Source organism: Elaeis guineensis, chromosome 10 (assembly GCF_000442705.2).
Source record: "Elaeis guineensis isolate ETL-2024a chromosome 10, EG11, whole genome shotgun sequence".
Classification (NCBI taxonomy): Eukaryota; Viridiplantae; Streptophyta; class Magnoliopsida; order Arecales; family Arecaceae; genus Elaeis; species Elaeis guineensis.
Window position 1 is genome coordinate 32,463,646 of NC_026002.2, and position 20,234 is coordinate 32,483,879.

General features: G+C 37.1%; 2 protein-coding genes across 7 annotated transcripts; both read right to left on the reverse strand.

Annotated features, from left to right (window-relative positions):
• Positions 1-252: 252 nt before the first annotated feature.
• On the reverse strand, positions 253-2,587 carry LOC105052709 (ABC transporter F family member 4). Its single transcript, XM_010933629.4, has one exon. It carries the CDS (start codon positions 2,585-2,587, stop codon positions 449-451), a length of 2,139 nt encoding a protein of 712 aa, XP_010931931.1. The 3' UTR covers positions 253-448.
• Positions 2,588-2,702: 115 nt separating this feature from the next.
• LOC105052711 (AP-5 complex subunit mu) lies at positions 2,703-19,838 on the reverse strand. 6 transcript variants are annotated; one of them, XM_073244925.1, is made up of 9 exons: positions 19,652-19,838; positions 19,348-19,494; positions 14,788-15,096; positions 10,957-11,249; positions 9,928-10,826; positions 8,612-8,668; positions 5,317-5,364; positions 4,303-4,381; positions 2,703-2,839 (listed from the first exon to the last, which is right to left on the reverse strand). In XM_073244925.1, the coding sequence occupies exons 1-8, from the start codon at positions 19,714-19,716 to the stop codon at positions 4,304-4,306; spliced, it is 1,896 nt and encodes a 631-aa protein (XP_073101026.1). In that variant the 5' UTR covers positions 19,717-19,838; the 3' UTR covers positions 2,703-2,839; position 4,303. The 6 variants fall into 6 exon arrangements, 5 of the variants coding, with proteins under 5 accessions (XP_073101026.1, XP_073101027.1, XP_073101028.1 ...); XM_073244926.1 differs by having other exon boundaries at positions 4,303-4,378; positions 19,652-19,837; XR_012135023.1 differs by lacking the exon at positions 2,703-2,839 and adding an exon at positions 6,175-6,323 and having other exon boundaries at positions 4,111-4,378; positions 19,652-19,837.
• Positions 19,839-20,234: the final 396 nt, after the last annotated feature.

Here is a 20,234-nt window from a genome sequence, read left to right on the forward strand (position 1 = left end):
ACATATTTTCCACAAAAATGCAGATTCCCACATTTATAATGACAGTTGTTATAGTTAAATTTAATGCATAACAATCCAGTTTCTTGCTACAATCTTTTATTTGCAAGCAATGAAAAGCGAGTTGGAGGCATGATTAGGGCCATTATTCGGCATGCCAGCAGTGACAAAAGAAAATAACCAAGTACATAACGCTTTCATAACACACACATCTGTGATCACATGTACTGCTGCAGCAAACAAAATCTCACCAAGTTCATAAAATGGAAGTCCTGTTTTGTATTGCGAAGTTCATGTTTTCACATATAAATATATCAAGCTTCCACTAATGTATATAAAGATATACTCAAGACCAGAGCAATGTCTCTAAAACTATAAAGAAAAATAACAGAAAAACTGTTGAAAGCTCCAAACAACTTATTGTATCACTCATAGATAACTAACTTGTGCTTCATTCATCTACCTCTGCCTTGATTTCTTGGAGTAGATCTTCCTTGTAGTCTTCAAAAGTACCGGGGTATTTTTTCACAGTGCCATCTTCCACGATCCATATCTCAGATTTCTCTTCATCCTCACACACACGAGATATCAGCCGAGAATCATGACTCACCAAGACAACCCCACCGGTGAACTGCTCCAGTGCATCAGCCAAAGCATCAATACTCTGCATATCTAAATGATTTGTGGGCTCGTCTAACAATAGAATATGAGGCCTAGACATAGAAATCGAAGTAAAGACAACACGCGCCTTCTGACCACCAGATAGTTTGGCAATAGGAGTAAGGTGGTTGTGGCTCGGCAGGCCAAACTTGCCAAGTTTCGCACGAACAGCCTCTTGCTTGCTGAAACCTTCCTGGTCCGGATGAAGACGGAGAAGATACTGAACCGGGTTCTCTTCCATTGTCAACAGATCCACAAAATGCTGGGAGTACCTCCCAATCCTCAGCTTCTGGCTCCTACGCACCTCACCCTCAGTGGGCACCAAGTCCCCTGCAATCAAATTCAACAGTGTCGACTTCCCTGCTCCATTAGGCCCTACAATTGCAACCCTTGTTCCCATGTCAATACCGACATCAACATCCGAGAGCCTGAAATCCTCCCTACTGGGATAACTGAAGCTGACCTCAATGAGCTGCAAGAGGGGAGGTGTCAGCTCGGTAGGCTCAGGAAAGCTGAATTGTACAGTGTAGTCCTTCCACTTCTGGGGGACATCCCGCGGCAGGTCATCATCATTGTCTCCTTTCCCCTTCCCCTTGCTCTTCGCAGCTTCCTTAGCCACAACATACTTGGCACGGTCCTTCACCTTGTCCTGCTGTGCCTTGCTTCCGCTCCTCTGCGCAGCCTTCCTCTGCTTGTCATATGTCTCAAACTTCTTATTCACCTCCTTGCGCTTCTGCTCGTACCCGCTCTCAAAGTCATCAAAATTCCCACGGTAGACATGAAGCTTCATCTCATGAAGGTGGATGATTTCATTGCAGACTGTGTTAAGGAAGTCGCGATCATGAGAGACCACTACAACTGTCTTCTTCCACCGACACAGATACTCCTCCAGCCACAGCACGGCCCTGAGATCAAGGTGGTTGGTTGGCTCATCGAGCAACAACAAGGTCGGCTGCATGAAGAGGGCTCGAGCCAAAGAAATCCTCATCCTCCAACCTCCGCTGAACGATCGGGTGGGGCGAACCTGCATCTCCTTGGTGAACCCCAGCCCTGCCAATATCTTCGATGCCTGAGCCTCGGCAGCATCTGAGCCCAAAAGCTGCAATCTTTCATACAATTCGGCAAGCCTCTCGCCGTTCTCGTCATCCTCATCCCCTTCCGGCCTCTCAGAGACGGCGGCCACTTCCTTCCGGAGACTGACGAGCTCTTCATTGGCAGAGACCACGGCCTCAAGGGCGGTCCGGTCATCGCCGACCACCTCCTGCTCGACGAGGAGCACGTCGATGTTCCGGGGGACAGGAATCCTCCGCCACGCGAGAAGCTTCAGGAGGGTGGACTTGCCCTTGCCGTTGGGACCGACAAGGCCGTAGCGCTTGCCGTGGGAGATCTTCAAAGAAGCGTTCTTGAGCAGGTCCTTGCCAGCGGCCGACACCGTGAAGCTTTCGATCGAAATATCCCGAAGGTTGGCGTCGGCGGCGGCATCCTCGCCGTCGGAATCGAGAGCGGAGGCGCGGGTGCCGATGACCACGTTGAAGACGTCTTTGTCTTCCTTAAGGGCCTCCTTCCGGGCGTGCTCGGCATTTGCTGCAGCGATATGCTCCTTCTTCTCCCGCTTCTTGAGCTCCTTGTTGGAAAGTGTGGCGGCGGAGAGCTCCGTGACGGCGGACCGCGTCTTTGCCTTGGGGATCTTGTCGGCGTCGACGAGATCGGATTCATCCACATCATCATCGCTGGTGGGTGGCATATCAAGCTCATCCATGTAGGTGTTCGCTTTGGGTTTCGGCTTGGATTTCTTGGAGGCGGCGGCGGCGGTGGAGGAGGGCTTGGGCTTGTCCATGCCGGCGAGCATGGCGGAGACCGAGAGCTTCTCCTTCTTGCCGGCGGCGGCGGAAGCGGAGGAGGGGTTGTCCGACGCCTGCTTCCTCCCCATGGCGGCGGTCGCGCGGTGGCGGCGGTCGTCTTCGATCGGCGATAGGAGAACGGAGAAATAGAGAGAAGAGTAGAAGAAAGAAAAGGTATGAAAACCTTGGCCTTACGATCGGTAATATAACTATAAGAAAGAATCCAGAGGGGGCGGTTCGCCGGTTCGATCCGGACGCAAGCTGGAGACGCCTGGACCCGGTTTGACAAGGACCGGCTTTACAGCAGGTTAAGGCTGGCACCCCCAAAGTCCGAACGGAGACTGCCGCAAGGAGAAAAAAACTGTTTCTTATAAATTTTTTTTTTTTTTTTTTTTAAATAGCGAAACCAAAAAATAAAAAATAAAAACAGAAAGTAAGGTTAATTGTAAAAATAAAATCTAAAAGCTCATGCAATAATTTAAGAAAAACTGGGATATGTCTAAATACGATTAAACAATAATTTATTGAAAAGCTGGACAATTCGTTAACAATGATTCCGGTGGATTGTGCTTGTTTAAAATCAAAGATCGAAGCAAATTAAATACTAAGAAAACAAATAATGTTGTATTAAACCTAAGACGTGACAATCGTGTATTGAAAAAATTAGCGATGATTAATCTTAACAATAAGAACAGTGCATTATATTTAACAAACAAAGAAAAATTAGAACATTATGAAAGGAGTCAGAGATTTAAACATCAATTGGAAAAATCTGTCACCATAAAAATATAGAAATAAAGTGTACGAATAGAGTCCAGGGGAAATCCTGCTACAATACAAACTGGGGTGGCTTGAAGAGCGAGATTGGGCGAGTGATTCAGTCACTATTCCTATTCGAGTAAGGTCTCTAACCTATGCACAACCTACCCGGTATACTCCATCACAGCCATCTGATCCCCATCAAAAACCACGGTGTTTAGTCTTCCGAAACTTGGGCAATGAGCGTTCACATCCAATGCGAATTCAACAAACTCCCAGTCTAACGATATTTCATCGATCTCACTGTGAGCTCCAGGATTGATCTCAATTTATCTCACCTAGGATTACCTAATTCTCGACATTGATCTCCTAAACAGTTATATAACCATCCAGTTGTCCAAGAAAACCTATGGCTGCCAGGTGCCCAGCTCATCAAACAATTTGTATACATATCCATCAAAAGTTTCGGTAGTAAAATTCGCTGAAGTTTATTTAGATGGTCTTGACGAAGAACAACACTTGAACAGGGGATGAGGAGATTTTGAGTGCTTGTGTAGGGGGTGGGTTGTTTTTTGCCTGACTCATCAACCATCTAACAATCACTACCACATTGTGAACAACTTTTTTTCTCGAAAGCAAAGAAATGGAAATGGTAGAAACTCCTTGCACCATGTAGATGTGGGAGCAACATGCATATGATATCTGAATTTTAAATTCCCAACAGAATAACATATTCAAGCATAAGAGGATCCATCAAAGAACAATTTTATAAAAATTAAAAAAAATAATGAATGGGAAAAGAACTTGTCTGCTTATAAGACAAATACCAAAAAAAAGGATGGCTCAACTCGGCTGAAGAAAAATCTCGGCAAAATGGCATTAAGGGTTTTAAGTTATGATACATGAGAATGTAATATGATAATCTATAACTGGGTTTCATTTTTCTCTCGCTTAGAATAAACTCTAGGCATAAGAATCCACACTTTATTGTCTCGACTAAAACAATCGACACTTGTTAGGCTACAAATTGCAAACAAATCCCAACCTCAGTGAACAGTGGGTGAGGCTGCGAATGGGCACCTTCCCAAAGTATTCCACAATATATAGTCTCCAGAGGAAGCCTGCTAAAGCCAAACAATTATAATAAGCAATTAGCATAGAATAGCCTAAGAAAGACCCACACACATTTAAATTACCAGTTTCTTAGCTCCATTTAATGATTCTTAAGCACAACCATTTGTAACTTCCAACATTGTTAAATTGAGGAAAAGACCGGTTCAAGTTACTACGTCAAGAATGCTTATGATGATGGAAAAGCAGCGCATCATGCAAGATTTTTATTGTAAAAATAGAGAGAAAAGCAGGAAACATATAACTTGATCTTTCTATGCTACTTAAAACAATAAAAAAATGCAAAGAACTTTGTTCTTAATGATTGTAGTTACCATTGATCTAAAAATTTTTGAAATCCCTTCAGAAAATATAAACATTAAATAAAACAAGCTGCAAACCAACCATGTCCCACAGGACGGATAACGAGATGCTCATGAATCTGCAAGGTGGATTGGAGACCCCATCCCCAACATACTAGCTATGAATTGTCCTTTTAAATTTTTTTCTTTACAGAGTTAGTTAATGGGTAATGCAATATATCATTTATGGGTAGCAGGTTTGCTGCTTTAAATTTTGAAATACATTGTTAGATGGAAGAAATATTGTAAACTCGTTTATAACCAGTGTCCGTTGAACTAGGCACCCTATGCAATTAACCACCTCCATCAACTATTTGCAGAAAAACTTGTCTGCAGCTTAATGGAAACTTTAAGGCACTCTGTTGATTACTTAAGCTGCCTGGGAACAATGATTGAGTCTTTAAGACTTCTTAAAGGACAAAACAATATAATAAGCATGGCAGGCTTAAACCAGCAAAGTGGTTCCTTAATAACCTAATGGAAGCAGAACCCTGAAGGCCAACTTCAATTGGAACTTCTGGTATCAATCTAACAATGGAGGTGTTATATATATGAAATAGAAAAAAAATAAATAAATAACAATCTACCTGCATAGAGAACTCCACAGGTGCTTTAACAGCTGGATAAATGCTTACCTGCACAGCATGGTAATTTCTCAGACAAGAAATGCAAAAGACTGCAAATTTTAGTGCTGCAATCACAGTAAGGGCAGAATAAAATCACAGGGATCATGAACATATATGCATTGCATTCTCCAGGACAAGGTAATAAATCTAAGAAGGCAAATTAGAACAATTGGAGTATACATACATGCATATACATATACATACATACATACATACATATATATATATATATATATATATATATATATATATACATACATACATACATACATACATATATATATATATATATATATATATATATATATATACATACATACATACATACATACATATATAGTAAAATATTGAATATCTGAGTTAAGAAACAACATGAAGGGGTTGAACCGCTGAAATAAGCAATAAAATATAATAGTCATGGCCATATCAAAAAGTTCCAGAATATCTGGTACAGGAATAACCCTTCCACACAAATCAGTGCATCAATTAGTTGAAGTAAAATCTAGATACTGTTACAAAGGAAATGTTCTCTTCTAATATGACGTTGTGAAGTGTACAGTAAACACTTTCATCGGTACTGACCTCAAAAGAATTGAGTAATGACAGATAGGATAATATCACTTTTCGATGATTTACTTAAAATTAACTTATGGAGCTAAAAGTTCTTGGTCTTCTAGTTACAAACCTATGCAGCAGGTTACAGGACCGGAGGCATAACCATTATTGGGGAAAAAAAAGAATAAACAGATAACGCAAGGAGCTTGTTCCTTTGATATAGACATGTTCCATGAGTAATTCTTTGGAGACAGAAAGCATTACAGGATTTTATTTTGGAGAGGCAGAATAAACTCCAGAAGTGATAAATAGATAAATCGTTCTGCACTGACAAGTGGATCCTGTGGAGTGACTTCAATCTCAACCAGGTTTCCCAGCCTGATGGTGGTTGGACCAATAAGATGCATAAATTACTGCCTCACGAAATCAGCAACAGGTTAGAGTCATCCTTCAGTAGTTCAGAAATAAAGATGCCACAAGACATGCAACTTAAATCCAACTAAAGATTCAGAAGAGTATTTGGCAAATGATTGAAAAAAGAGATTATCTTTCAATTTTCCAAATGAATCTGACGTCAATTTGTTCCCACATGCCAGTCCTTTTCTCGTAAATATTCTTCTTCAATGAGATCCCAGTTGAGTTTGTCTTCTGCTCTTTCTCTAGGACAACAAGCATATAGAATCGACTACCGCAAACCTTATAATCAATGTCCTGGTTATAGTATTTGGCCAAAGGTAAGATTTGAAAAACTAGACTTTTGAAGGGATCATGGTAATTAAGATGACATCATATAAAGAGATTAGATTTGGCTTAACTTTTTCTAACTATTGAAAGTAGTATCTGGACATGATGTTTATGACAACTAAATGCTTGCCGTAGTCGTGAAGAAAGTTACCAGTTGTTACAACTTGTTTTCATCTTGAAGGGTCCTATGTGCATTCGAGGCCAGGGTCATGGGAAATGGTTAGCCAAGAATGTTATATGAGAGAGATTCAGGCATGTGTCTTTGTGTTTTCTTCATTTCAGTTGGAAAGAGTCCTCAGCCATTTTCTCCTCTCTCCTATTCTTGCTGGCTTTGGAAAGCAATCATTCTTAGGTGCAGTTTCTGTCCCCTTCCCCCTCCTCCTTGGAGATAACCAAACAGAGGAGCTTGAGAAGCTACAGACCTGGGCCAAAGATGTCATTCAATGATGGGAATCAGGTAGGTGCGTTCATTGAGTAGCAAAGAATCCTCAACTTCTTACTCTGATATTCTTAGTCTTGTTGGCTCGGGAAAGTCATTGTATGTTCAACCCTCTTAAAGGTACCTAATAGAAAAATTTGTAAAGCTAGAAACTTTCATCAAAAGGGAGAATTAGATCCTAAAAGTCGCTTATTTCCTGTGCTTTGATACGCAACATGAGGGATCGAAGAAATGCAGGGACCTTGAAAGAAAATGGCGGCATAAAATGAATAGATTCAAAAACATACAAGACAAAGTGGCAATTGTCATCAAGTAAAAGAACAATGTGAAGGGAGGAAAAAAAAACATAATCGTGCTTCACAATGGCTCAATAATGAAGTAAATCTTTTAATTCCACAAATTGCTCTTCCATGAGCTTCCACAGGTACTTTGAAATCTTATTTTGTTCCCTTATGTATACAGAATGAGTTCAAATGATATTAGATAGGGAGACTGATAAAGACATCTTGACACAATAGACATTATTTTAGGATCTTCATCCAGATCATCTAGATGCCCATACAGAAAAGCACACCAGGGACAATAGTGGTTGGCATGCCCACTATGTGTGGAAGGTATTTAATTGTTCATTTCTTGCCTCCAAGTGAAAGCAAAATTGAGTAGTAGAGAGTGATCGAAGTTAATATCTCAATCAATGAAACTTACAAAACCTTGATAACTTGGAATTGGTCGGAAGCCATGTTTCTCTCATCAATATATCAGCAGCACAAATCATGTGCTTGAGAAAGTAATAGTGGCTGATAGGCTTTCCAATGGTGGTTATTATCAAATATCAGACATGTCATACACATATTTGACCTGCCTAGACTGAGAAGGGGAGTTCAATTCAACTTTGGATAAGTCTTGTCTACCACATTTTAGGTTGTGATTCTGTTTTTCTGTTCTGTTACACTTGGGCAGGCTGGAAAATGTAACAGTCAATAGGCATAAGAGGTAAAGCATTTTACATAAGAATTATCTCTGTAATGAGAGATCGGTATAGAGTAAGAATTATCTCTGTAAAGAGAGATTGGTATAGACATGACATATCGACAAATAACAATCATCTCAATATAATATCAAGTTCTAGAAAAACCAACAATGCATAGGCATAAATGTAAAAGCAGTAAATTAAGACAACTAGAAATTTACAAAATCAAAAGAGCATTAAAAAAAGAAATAGGCACATCAACAGGTTGAGCTAAGCAACATGTTCTGGTTGTGCTCTTTTATGGTGAGGGAATAGAACAAAACTACACAAAGGTCAAATCACACCTTTTCCAAATGCCCTAGAATTATGGAACATATGAAAATGGAACATTAATACCTAATTATGATTTTAGGAATAATTTAAAAGATAAAAACCACAAGCTGCATCATGGCAATGGTTGTCAAATGAACAAATGTTAACCCTTTAAAAGAAAATTCATGGCATCTCAAATATGATATAAGCTTAGAATTAATTCATCAAAGACTCACAGTTTTTGGATCAATTGACATTCCTGACAGCGAGCCACCAAAAATTTTAAAAGAGACCTGCAAAAAATGCATTAATACTCAAGAGAAAACAAAGCAAAAATCGTCCCATAAATAGCCAAAATTGAATATTAAAATTTAAAGAAAACAAAATGAACATGCAATCATGAAGAGATATTATCAATATTAAACATCAATAATGATTACATGCTAAAAAACCATTTAACATGTTTGAAACATGTGCATCACACATGCAACATTGTAGAGAATAAGTGCTTGGAATGCTTGACTATCAACAAAAAAGTGGTGGTTTTTTACAACGTAACATATCTTAACTACAAAAATATGAAAGTGATTTATTTACCAATATTCATTGTATGTACAGACTCTATACTCATCAAAAGCATAATTTCTTTAAATATTAAGGTTTAAAGAGGTTATATGCAAAATTATTTTCCCATCGATCATAGCATCACTATCCTCACAATCCCTAGATCCATGAGCCAGATCTTATGATGTGGATCAAAATGGCTTTAGGCAATCTGGATCTCTCTGTTGGATTAGGATCAATGAAGACCATAAGATCTCAATCCATATTATGGATAATATGGTCCAACTTGATCATGTTAGGACATACTAAATCAAGTGGAGGGTCCATTCCACATGACTTATTCGACTTTTAAAATTATCTATTTTTCACCAATAAGACCCGACAGATGAATCCAACACAATTTTAAAACTGCTAATAGGAAAGACAAAAAACTGGAGTTCTTGAAGTTCAAAAGAAACAGCTAAGTTTTCATATTTTTTTAAAATTAATTCGTCAAAAACTGATTCTTTTCTTCTTAACATACTCTACCTAAAGGACAAGTGAATTAGTTTTATCTGAAGTAGTAGTGTATAAATATCTTCAATATCAAGGCATGATGATTGTTTAAAAAGGCATGCTATAAGCCTTATGATGGTGGAAAATAGAATTGTTAGGCTCGTATATGTTTGCCTTTTATCCTTCAATCATCTATTTTAATTTAACTATTTTTTCATGTTTTCACTTTTTTTTTTAAGTTCTCATAAAAAATCTTATAAGCCATGATCTGTTTCAATTTGAGCCCCCCAACACTTTACAACTGACTGTGGCTTGACAAGCACGATAAATAAGGAGATCTCATAAAGCAAATTCTAGGCTATCCTGCTAAATATTTTTAATGTAATTAAATAAGAAGTTTCTAAAATAGGCACCAACCGACAAAGATATTGCAGTATGTTGCTCCGAAAACTTATTAAGCAATAAATAAGGATGTCAAAAACAGGAAGCTTACTTTGGCATAACTGTATGCTTGCCAACATAATGGCTCTTCCAAATCTACTGCCTGTAGGTCCTTATTCATTTTCTCCATTAAGTATTCCTCGATGTTAACGATATTACCAGAACTATCTTGTTCTACATCACTATCTTCTTCAACTACACTTGCTGAAACTGACATAGACCGTGAAGGTACTCTCTGAGTTGTCCTTGGTAGAAATCTAACCGTCCCTGAAAAAGTTGCCTCAACGCTTTTCCCAGTAATACCCCGTCCACTTGCAATAATTTTCCACTCAACTGAAACTTCCGTTGTTGAAACAGTTCCAGTAGAAGGGTTTCCATCAATGGATGCCACTCTTCTCCGAGGGAACGGCATAGTAACAGTACAAAACTCCATAGAAAAGGGAGCTTTGTAACCTTCCATCAACCGTAACCTAAATAAAAATGCACCTTCATCTTCTGATACCATGGAGAGCTGGTAAAAGCCTTTCACAGGAGGATCAAGATTGCTTAAAGCCTGATAACGCATTAAAACAAAATTCCCAAGTGGTGGAGAAAACATCAGGGCTTGCTTATCTTCACCATGTTCTGACACTTGTGCACAATGATGGAAAGACAATATCTCAACATGTGCAGATTTCAGCCCAGTCAGAGGTAAGGAAACATCAGGCAATCCTTCTAACTCTGCTCTGCAATTTAGTTGGCCCGAAATTGAAATAGCATCTGGCATTTCATCTCGATCATACATTGCAGCATTAATAAGCTCATGAATTGTGAATAGGATCCGCTGCTTTCCTTTGTACAGGTATGGCTTCCAAGCAGGTTGCTTCAGGTCTGAAGGAGGCAAATCGGCAGAAGAAAATCCATTTGTCTTGATTGCAGATATATTTGATACATTTAGATCAAGAGGTGTTCCTGATAACGTATTTGTGATGATGGAAGAAAATCAGTGCAGGCTTAATTAACTGTATGCAACTTGTACGAAGCATTAACAAAAAACATCAAAAAATATGAGATGAGAGATACCATAGCAGAAAGTACAAACCAAAGGGCATTGAGCTGCTAATAAAAGTGCGGAGTGCTTCCTTGTCAATTGGTCTAGAAGTGCTTTTAGGGGCATCTATTACAACATTACCGGCTGTTGAAGCACCTGAAGTGGTTGAAGCTGCAACTGGTGCTGCAACAGGTTTTGCCCTAGCTGAAATGCTTGGTATGCCTATGCTACCAGTAAGTGAGTCCAATAATCCTCCCACAGAGGGTGATGAACTTACAACCACCTCAGGATCCTGCACATCGCCAGCAACTATGTCTCCCACAGTGTGTGCTACCACAAATGCCCTATGATATGGAGGAGGGTCAGTATGCAAACCATTTCAGCTACCTACAATCTTAATTGGATGAGATGGGTATGTCTATATTCAATCAATAAGATTGTCAATATTAAGAAAACACAAATTTATAGCTCTCAGAAAAAGAGTGGATTATAGTGGAATGCAGAGTCGGCTTTATCATGTCAAATGGAACGTACACATTTAACTAATTCTCAGAATACCAAGACAAATGTTAAAAATCTACAATGTAACAACAATATATAAGCTCCCTAAAAAAATGATGAAAATAGATAAAATCATTGGCAGGTTGACAGGAAAAAAAGGTCAAACTTAGCACTAAAGCAGGTTCTAAATTAAATAATTATTTTACTATGCAAGTCAGACAATAAACAAAATTCCCTGATGTGCAAGAGAAAAAGTTGCAGCATTGCAAAAATCTAAATGGTTGAATGAATAAAATTCTTTATTTCATTTACACTAGCAATTTATTCATTATCAGGAAAAAAACACTCTAAAGAGAAGAAATAAAAATAAAATGAAGACGCTTAACTTATTCATACAACAACACAAGGAAAACCCATCACCAGAAAATTCGCTCTAAAATCATTACTTTACATGACTGAAAATCTCCAAACAACATAACTGTAAGATTACATTACAATTATCCAAACATTCGTCACTCCACTTACAACAATATTAGACCAACCTAGTGCAGCCTAGAATCTTATTTTTTAATTTCTCTTTTCCTTCATTTTTCTTTGTTTTGTTTAAAATAGAGAGCAAATGGTAGAAAATAAAATTAAATGATATGAAGGGGAGGAAGACAGAATAGAAAAAAGTGGAGAATGCAAATGTCAATCATCACAACAGAGAGTATGCTTGCAGCGAGGGTATGCATGAGAGAACTTAAGGAGAAGAAGGCCTTTAAAAAAATAATATCCATTATACCAAACAAAAAAGTCAAACAAATAGCTAATCCGCAGACCTGAAATAATCTTTAAACCATAGAAGATAAGAAAATAAGAGTCAAACAGCATCTGTGCAATGATTCTGTTTTTCCTAAAATCATCTGGCACCAATATCTCCTTTCTTTCAGAAATCTCATAATCCTATATTCCTTCCCAACTTATAATCTATATCCCTTACTGTCAACAGTCCAAGCACATTTATGATAGATTGCTCAAATGAATGATAGCTGTGGGATATTTTATATGTTCTACAGAGCAACAAAATGTAACTCCACCACTTGATAAAGTCAAAAAGGGTTTGATACTAATAGCTTGTTTGGTCAAGCTTTTGAGGAGGAAGCTGCTTATTTTTCAAAAAAGTACTTAGTTTGAAAAAACAGGATGTTTAGCCAAGCTTATTTTAAAAAATAATCTGCTTCTGAGTGGTAGCAGAAGCAGTTTTTCTACTACCGGGAGGAAGCAGAAAATTGGAGTTTCTCCTTGGAAGTAGAAGCAGAAAATTAAATTTTTTCAAAACAGAAATACCCTTAGTCAAAATCATTATTTACCATAACTACCCCTATTTATTTTCATGTAACCCTCCCATTATTCTATTCAATATATATTATCTTTGATTCAATTGTATTTATATTGATTAAAATTTTTAATATATTTTTTGTTATTTTATTTTTATATTTTAATTAAATAAAAAGAAAAAATTTAATTAAAATTAACCATAATGAATATTTAAAATCATTTATCCATTTAAATAATATTAATTGTAAAGTAAATCTATACATGCCCTTTTTCGTAATTTGACAGTCAAAAGCATTTTTTTGAAAGATTTGCCAAACGCAAACTGCTTCTCAAATACTGATAAAAATACTTATCAAATGATTTTGTCAAATACAAACTATTTCTCTCCCACAGCACTTTTTCTGAAACTCTATTTGAAAAGAAGTCATTTCAAAATAAGCTAATTTTCACAGCTTGGCTAAACCGGCCCTAAACCTACCCTCCAGAATTTGTCACTATCATGGGGAAGAACGTTGAGGAATTCAAAATGCTCTAAAATTTCCAACATTAGAAATTTCTCAAAGGTATCAACGAAAGGTAATGTGGAGAGGTAATATTACAGGAAAAAAACTATAAAACTAATATATCCTTCTTGAAGTGCATCAAGCAGGGTATAACTTTCCAAAGCTGATCTTTAATCTTCCAAACATCTTGCCAACATATCACTTTGCCATAATTTACCATTGTACAACTTACCTCTTATAATATGGACTCTTCAACTTGGTGTCCATCATCTTCTCCTCAATCAGTTAGTCTTATACTTTTTCTGCAACCAATTTTAGTTATCCGAATTCTTTTCAAAGTTCTTTTTAGTGAATTTTCTGCATTTCTCTCCAAACTTCAAAGTTTTTACCCCTAGTCAAGTCATTCGTGGAAGGCAGATTTTAGATCATGCAACTGGCCTTTGACCCACAGAAGCACAATACAACAGATGTTCTCTAAATGTTAGGATACTGCTTACTTTTTCTGCAACCAATTTTAGTTATCCGAATTCTTTTCAAAGTTCTTTTTAGTGAATTTTCTGCATTTCTCTCCAAACTTCAAAGTTTTTACCCCTAGTCAAGTCATTCGTGGAAGGCAGATTTTAGATCATGCAACTGGCCTTTGACCCACAGAAGCACAATACAACAGATGTTCTCTAAATGTTAGGATACTGCTCAATCTAGGAGTCTGTGCCATGCTTGGTGGTAGCTAATATGTCTACAGTAGGTAGTAAAAGTGGAATCTGAGTGTTGTACTATCTTCTCAAAGATAAGGGTTTTGGAATCAATTAGACTACATTAAACTTACACTGGCTTGAAGTAAAAAGGTATTTGCCAGAAAAGTAGTGATGCAATTGGGCCTAGGCCAAGGAAATTCAAAATTTTCAACTGACAATGCGGACTGCACAATATAAATTTTGGCCTTCTTCACAATTTAAATGAAATATCATATTCTGGCAACCTAGCTTTACCAGTACCATCCATCATGTGTCCAATTGAAGCATGGATTAGGAACATCTAAAACATCTGATTTTTGGTTTTGTGCATGTTGCGCATTATAAGTTATGACTACAAGCAGGAATCCTCAATTTAGATGTTCATCATGCATTTCCACATAGTTCAAATATTGATTCAAGCCATCAACTTTCAACAATCATCAGAGGAAAACCTCAATAACCTAGCTCATTAAATTGAAATTGATGCACTAGATTGATCATACAAGCTATTGTTCATGAACCCATGTCGATCAACCAGTTCATTGGAGAGAGAAAGCACAAAAATGAACCAACATTTATTAAATCATGAGGGGAAAAACAGATATCGGCAAAGTTTGAGGAGTTTTTCTCATGGAAAGCCTCAACATATTTAAAATTTGATAAATATTATCAAAATGATAGGCTCGCAATATCAAATTAATGCTCGTCTTACTTGATCAACAGTAAATTCTGAATATGAAATTCTGATGTAACCTTTGAGATTTGATAAAATTTTAGGCTTATGAAAAAATTATATCTGAATTACAAAAAATAACTTACATTACCCTGTGATACATGGAAGATTAAGTAGAAGGGAAGAGAGGCTGCATTCCTCTCCAACTGAATTTCCACAATCAGATCTGGTACACAATGTCACATATGCTTTGAACTGTTGAGGCTCGACAAAAGGTAAAACAAGAATGTGATAACTGCCTTTAGTATGTAAAACCAGTGGCCACAACATAAACTCATCTCCCTCCTCTCCATTAATATCCAGTGTTATAATGTGGCGAGTGATTGGATCATCAACCCAAGAATCTGAACCTTGAACTGATTGACTAAAGCGAATTCCAAAACCACGTGCAGAGCCTTGCCTGCTCAAGGAAACTATTCATGTTACTGGTAATAATACTACATATCATCAAAGTTCACAAAGTGCACTTACCATGTTTTCTTGATCAATTGTTACATCAATGAACTTGAACAATAAAATATATCGAGCAGTTTTCAAAAACCAAAATGTGTTTAGATGCAAAGGATTCTTAGAAGAATTAGGGCCTGAACAACATACAGTAACCTAATGAACAGCTAATCCAGGAATTTTAGTGCCAAATCAAAGACAAAGATATATTTCTTTATGAAGGAAGGCCAACATATGCTTAAGAAAATCATCACTACCAGACAGAATGCTTTCCTACAGAGATGGGCTTCAAATTGACTACTTAAAGCATATATTAATGGAAAAATATAATAGCTTATGGACTTGACAATGCAAATGACTCTGGAAACTAAGGCATAATGAACCAAGCTCCAATAAAATGACTCTAGGTTAAATGTAGTTGTAGAGAAATGAGGCAAAAGAAAGACAAACAACACAAAGAAAGAAATATAAGAAACACAATTACATTCTTTTGGTTTAGAATGAAAATTTAAATGCTAGTTTTTATTTTTGGAGTAATAATTAGAAAGAAAGTTGAGGAGTTGTAAGACTTGTGGTCATTTAAATTTGATGATATCCTGATCTATTAGTTCTGCCATGAAGATTACTTAATACACTTAAGCTAGTTCTACCTTTAAAAATAAAAGCTTATCATCTACCTCATGACATACATGTCATCATCTTCCTAACGATTCTTGAGTAACCAGTCAACCAAGGTCAAAGCATTGAAGGTGAATTTCAACACCATGGCTCTATATACAATAATGAAGTTCTGATTTCTGAAGTTTCAAAAGGTTAGCTTTGAAGCAAGTACAATTACCATCTCTCTGAAAACAAATTGTCATATGTCGGGTACTCTCGTCTCTAGTTTCTAACATAAAGATTATAAATTATTTTTTGCAAATCTTCTTCTTTTTTTTTTTTTGTGATATGATCTGAAATTCATTACAGTGAGATCAAACTAAGAGGGAGAAGTAATAAATGAAAAACAACAACCATAACAGAAATTAAAGAGAATATATCAGGATTCTCTTTTCCAAAGTCAAATACTGTAAAATTAACAAAGCAGGCTTTAGGTCCATCTCATACATGTACCAGTCTCAAAGCATCAATTTGACAAATGGAATGAAGAAAAAAAGAACAAGAAAAAAAACACATAAAACCTATACCTCATTGTCTAGCAACCGCTATTTACAAGCAAATGAATGGAGGGGTGAGTTTATCCTGCCCATAAAAAGGGGCTTGCCTTTGTGACCTATAATATATATTTCAAGGTTTAAATAACAGCCAATGATGAGACATTGTGCTGTTAAAATTGCCATGATTAAACAGGAACAACAGTTGTTATTTGACATCTTCACTGTTCGTCTGATAAACTAGTTCCCTGAGATTCAAGTCTCTATGCCATCTGAAAAATATTTTTCTGTTCAGTGAACAATGACTTGAGCAGATAATGACACTGTTTCTCTGTTACTGTGTTATTTCCTTGTATAACGGCTATCCATTATTTGATCCCGAATAAACCCATCCAATGCAGAAGTGTCCAGGAAAGGAGCATTTTTTACATGATGGATATAAGGTAAATTGCATTTTCAGAAGGAACCACTAACTGGGCTACCAGCATTATTGAAACTTTGGTATATTTTTGGTAATAGTAAACACAGCCACCAAAACCTCTGAAGATTTTATGGTCAAAGAGAGGCGTATCAAAATATTTCAAAGCCACATAAGGGCCCAGAAAGTTTGAATTATCCACATATTTAATAATAAAGCCCAAAAACAGCCTAGTAGACAGCCCAAAATGCAATAGAAAAGAAGCTAATAACTGAAAAGTCACAACAAAGAGAACATAGCAGTTCACCAAGCAAAACTAAAACATTTCATCCAAAATCTGCTAAATTTTGTGGGAAATGACAAGATTATTTATAAAATCACCAAAAGTCTAGGACCTTTAGGAACATATCACTAAGTACAATAGTCACCTTCCGATCAACCACCTCAAACTCTTTGGCTAAGTGAAATATTTCAAAACTTGATCCTAGTCAATTCCTAAACCTGATATCACAGAAAAATTTTGCTAGCATAACAAAAATTCAAAATTAGAAAAAAAAAAAAAGGCTGCCACTATCTCATCACATTATCTAACCAACTTATTTTCTTACATACGTAACCACATTGAGGCATGCATAATGGCATAACTAGAGTCCTAGCATATCTTTTAAATCTTTTACACCCTATCATTGCCATTTTGCCTCAATTTTTCTTTAAAAAAAAAAAAAAGATTTCTTCGCATCTTGCATCATGTACATGGATTTTTAATTTGAAATGTTCATATTGAAGTAGCGTTGCTTATTGATTATATTTGAAACAGGCTCTAGAATACCTAATTCTATTGCAGTGAACGTTAAACTGATTGACCTTTTTATAGGGTCATCCTGCCAAGACCATTTTCCTAATTCCTATTCCATTGACACTATCACCAGTCAGTTTTTCTCTCCATGAGCATCAAATTGCTTGACCTTTTTAGGGGTGTCTTCCCAAGACCCTTTTCCTAATTCCTATCCTCACTGCCAACTATGATAGTCATTTTCCTCTCTCCACTGCCTAAAGAGAATGCATCCCTTCCAAGCAACTTCCACCTTGCTGCACTTATGCTACTGTTAGGGCAATAACCTGACTGTTACCTATAATGCCAACTTAACCCCCATGACCACAGCGATGCCTTCTACAACCCCTTTTTCCCTCAAATATAGTGGCAATCATTGTATTAAAAGGAGGCCATGGTATGCAGGGGACTGCATAGCATATATGCAGGTGAATATGCAGTCCATATATTTCAAATATTTAAAGATAAACAAAATATACAAATACACAACAAGAACAAATAACTAACAATTCGCACTTGCAACTTGTTACTTAAACTTATACCAGCATTTATAACATTATTAACAAATCAATATCATTAACAATAGCTACATCCAGCCCATCTTAAAACCAAGTCTAGCCAGATCATCTGCATGAACCACTCGCCTGCAAGGACTCGCATAATAGGGGGGCACATGTGTGCCACACATTGCTAATAGACCTGATCATGGGCAGGGCTTGGGCCTAGAGAATGTCAAAGTTTACATAGGTCCAGCTGGAAGCCCGATTAAAAATGAATAGATTTTAGGCCCGAGGCCCAGCCCGTGATCAACTCTAGTTGCTAAGCATGCTGCATCTGCAGCCAGTAATGCTAAGTTGCCTGCGTATGGAGCCCATGTGCAACTGAGCTGCATACAAAAACTGCATATAGGGAATGCAATTTGGTCAAGATATAATATCCACATAAGTGGCCATGTGCACTCATTTCTAAAGCACCAGCAACCATTTATCTGACTTACTGAAAAATTCTTGAATCACTCTTCCTTTTTGTCCAATGAATTCATCATTCTCAAACAATCGGATTGCTAAAGAAATTTCAACAAGAGCTTTCATAAGTTAAAAACATATTATTATTAGAGCAGTTATAAAACCCTACAACTGATAATGATATTATTTTTTATTGTCAAGGTTGTATTCCAGCTGTTGGTTGTTGGAGTTGCTTCTTTGCTTTATTGCATGAAACTATATAGATATATCAAATAAATTACATATTTTTAGTTTTTTTAAAAATAATATTTAAATTTTAATTTATATACCAATAGTTTTACTCCAGTGGCTAGACTCCCCTCCTTTTTTCTTTCCTTTCCATTTTTGTGAGCATGTGTCTCTCTGAACCTATCAGGTTACCAGCAGATGGTTAACATGAACGATGAATTATTTTTTTCCAAAGTGGTACAAAAACTAGGTTTGATAATTGCGTTCGAACTACAGAAAATGAATTATCAAGAGTTCTTTATAAAAGACAAATGACTGTTTTTAAGGAGGAAGTGATCAAGGAAATTCAACATTTCTATGCATATAAACACAAATCCAAAAATAAAAATCGAACCTTTGCCAAAGAATCAATTGTTTGGTAGTTAGTAACCATGATACCTACATGCAACTTGTTCCCATTTTACCACCCGTCTCCTACCAATAAAACCTTTTGCTTCACAAAGAAATTCCAGTAGTCTTGTGACATATATATATATAAGCATGTCCAAATCATCAACCAAAACTCTAATAAAATTAATGAGAGGATCCTCCATGCTCAATGACCAACCTTTTCTTCCTCTCAGCGAAAGCCGAAGCCAACTCGGCATCCGTCGGCAGTAAAGGCTGGGCGGAGTATCCATGATGCTCCACGGCGGAGCTTTCTTTCTCTTTCTCACAAGCCAAACGCCACCGTCTCTCCACCACCGGAAATCTTCTGGTAAAAGAACAAAAATTCCGATCTAGAATTCAGCAAAGAAGGAAAAAATCTAAGGAAATTAACGATTTGGATGTCCGGATCTTAGTATCGCCGACAAGGAGATCGGAGCGAAACCCTAAATGGTGGAAGGAGATGGAGAAGAGGGTGGGGATACCTGGAGAAGACGACGGCGTCTTGGGGGTTGAGGATCCAGAGCGCTCGGATGCTGCAGCAGGACATAGTTTGGTTTTCTACAATGTATAGAAGCCGAGAGATGGGCGAATGGGCGAGCGAGAGAGATCGAGGGGAAGAGCGAGCAAGAGAGACGTCGCGATATTGGTGATCACGTTTAAACCAAGGAATAAAGTATCAATATTAAAATATTCAATCCACTGCAAACTGTGATTTAATAGCAATACTATTGGATCTTTTTATAAAAATTATTATTTGATTTTGCTGTTCTTAATTATACTTTTTAGACCTTAATGCGCACGGAGTAGATATTAACTTGTGCAGGATTTTCTTTAAAAAATATTATTTTTTAAATATTTATTTCTCAATATACCAATGAATTGGAACTTATTTATCGATTTGCGATACGTGTGAAATCACAAGCTCAACCTATGATTTTGGTGCCAGCTCATTCGAAATTTCGTAGCTAGCTTGGATAAAATTATAGATTCAACCAACGATTTTATTGAAATCATGGGTTGAGTTTAAATCTGTCCCAACCCCAAACCATCATCCATACTCTAAAA

What these genes read in the sequence shown, in the direction of transcription:
- LOC105052709 (XM_010933629.4), bottom strand. Translation starts at nt 2,587, where the DNA reads ATGGGGAGGAAGCAGGCGTCGGACAACCCCTCCTCCGCTTCCGCCGCC.
- LOC105052711 (XM_073244925.1), bottom strand. Translation starts at nt 19,716, where the DNA reads ATGTCCTGCTGCAGCATCCGAGCGCTCTGGATCCTCAACCCCCAAGAC. An exon ending in AAGCATACAGTTATGCCAAA is followed by an intron (nt 8,669 to 9,927) that starts GTAAGCTTCCTG and finishes CATTTTTTGCAG; the next exon opens with GTCTCTTTTAAAATTTTTGG. An exon ending in CTGTGGAGTTCTCTATGCAG is followed by an intron (nt 4,382 to 5,316) that starts GTAGATTGTTAT and finishes GTTTGGCTTTAG; the next exon opens with CAGGCTTCCTCTGGAGACTA.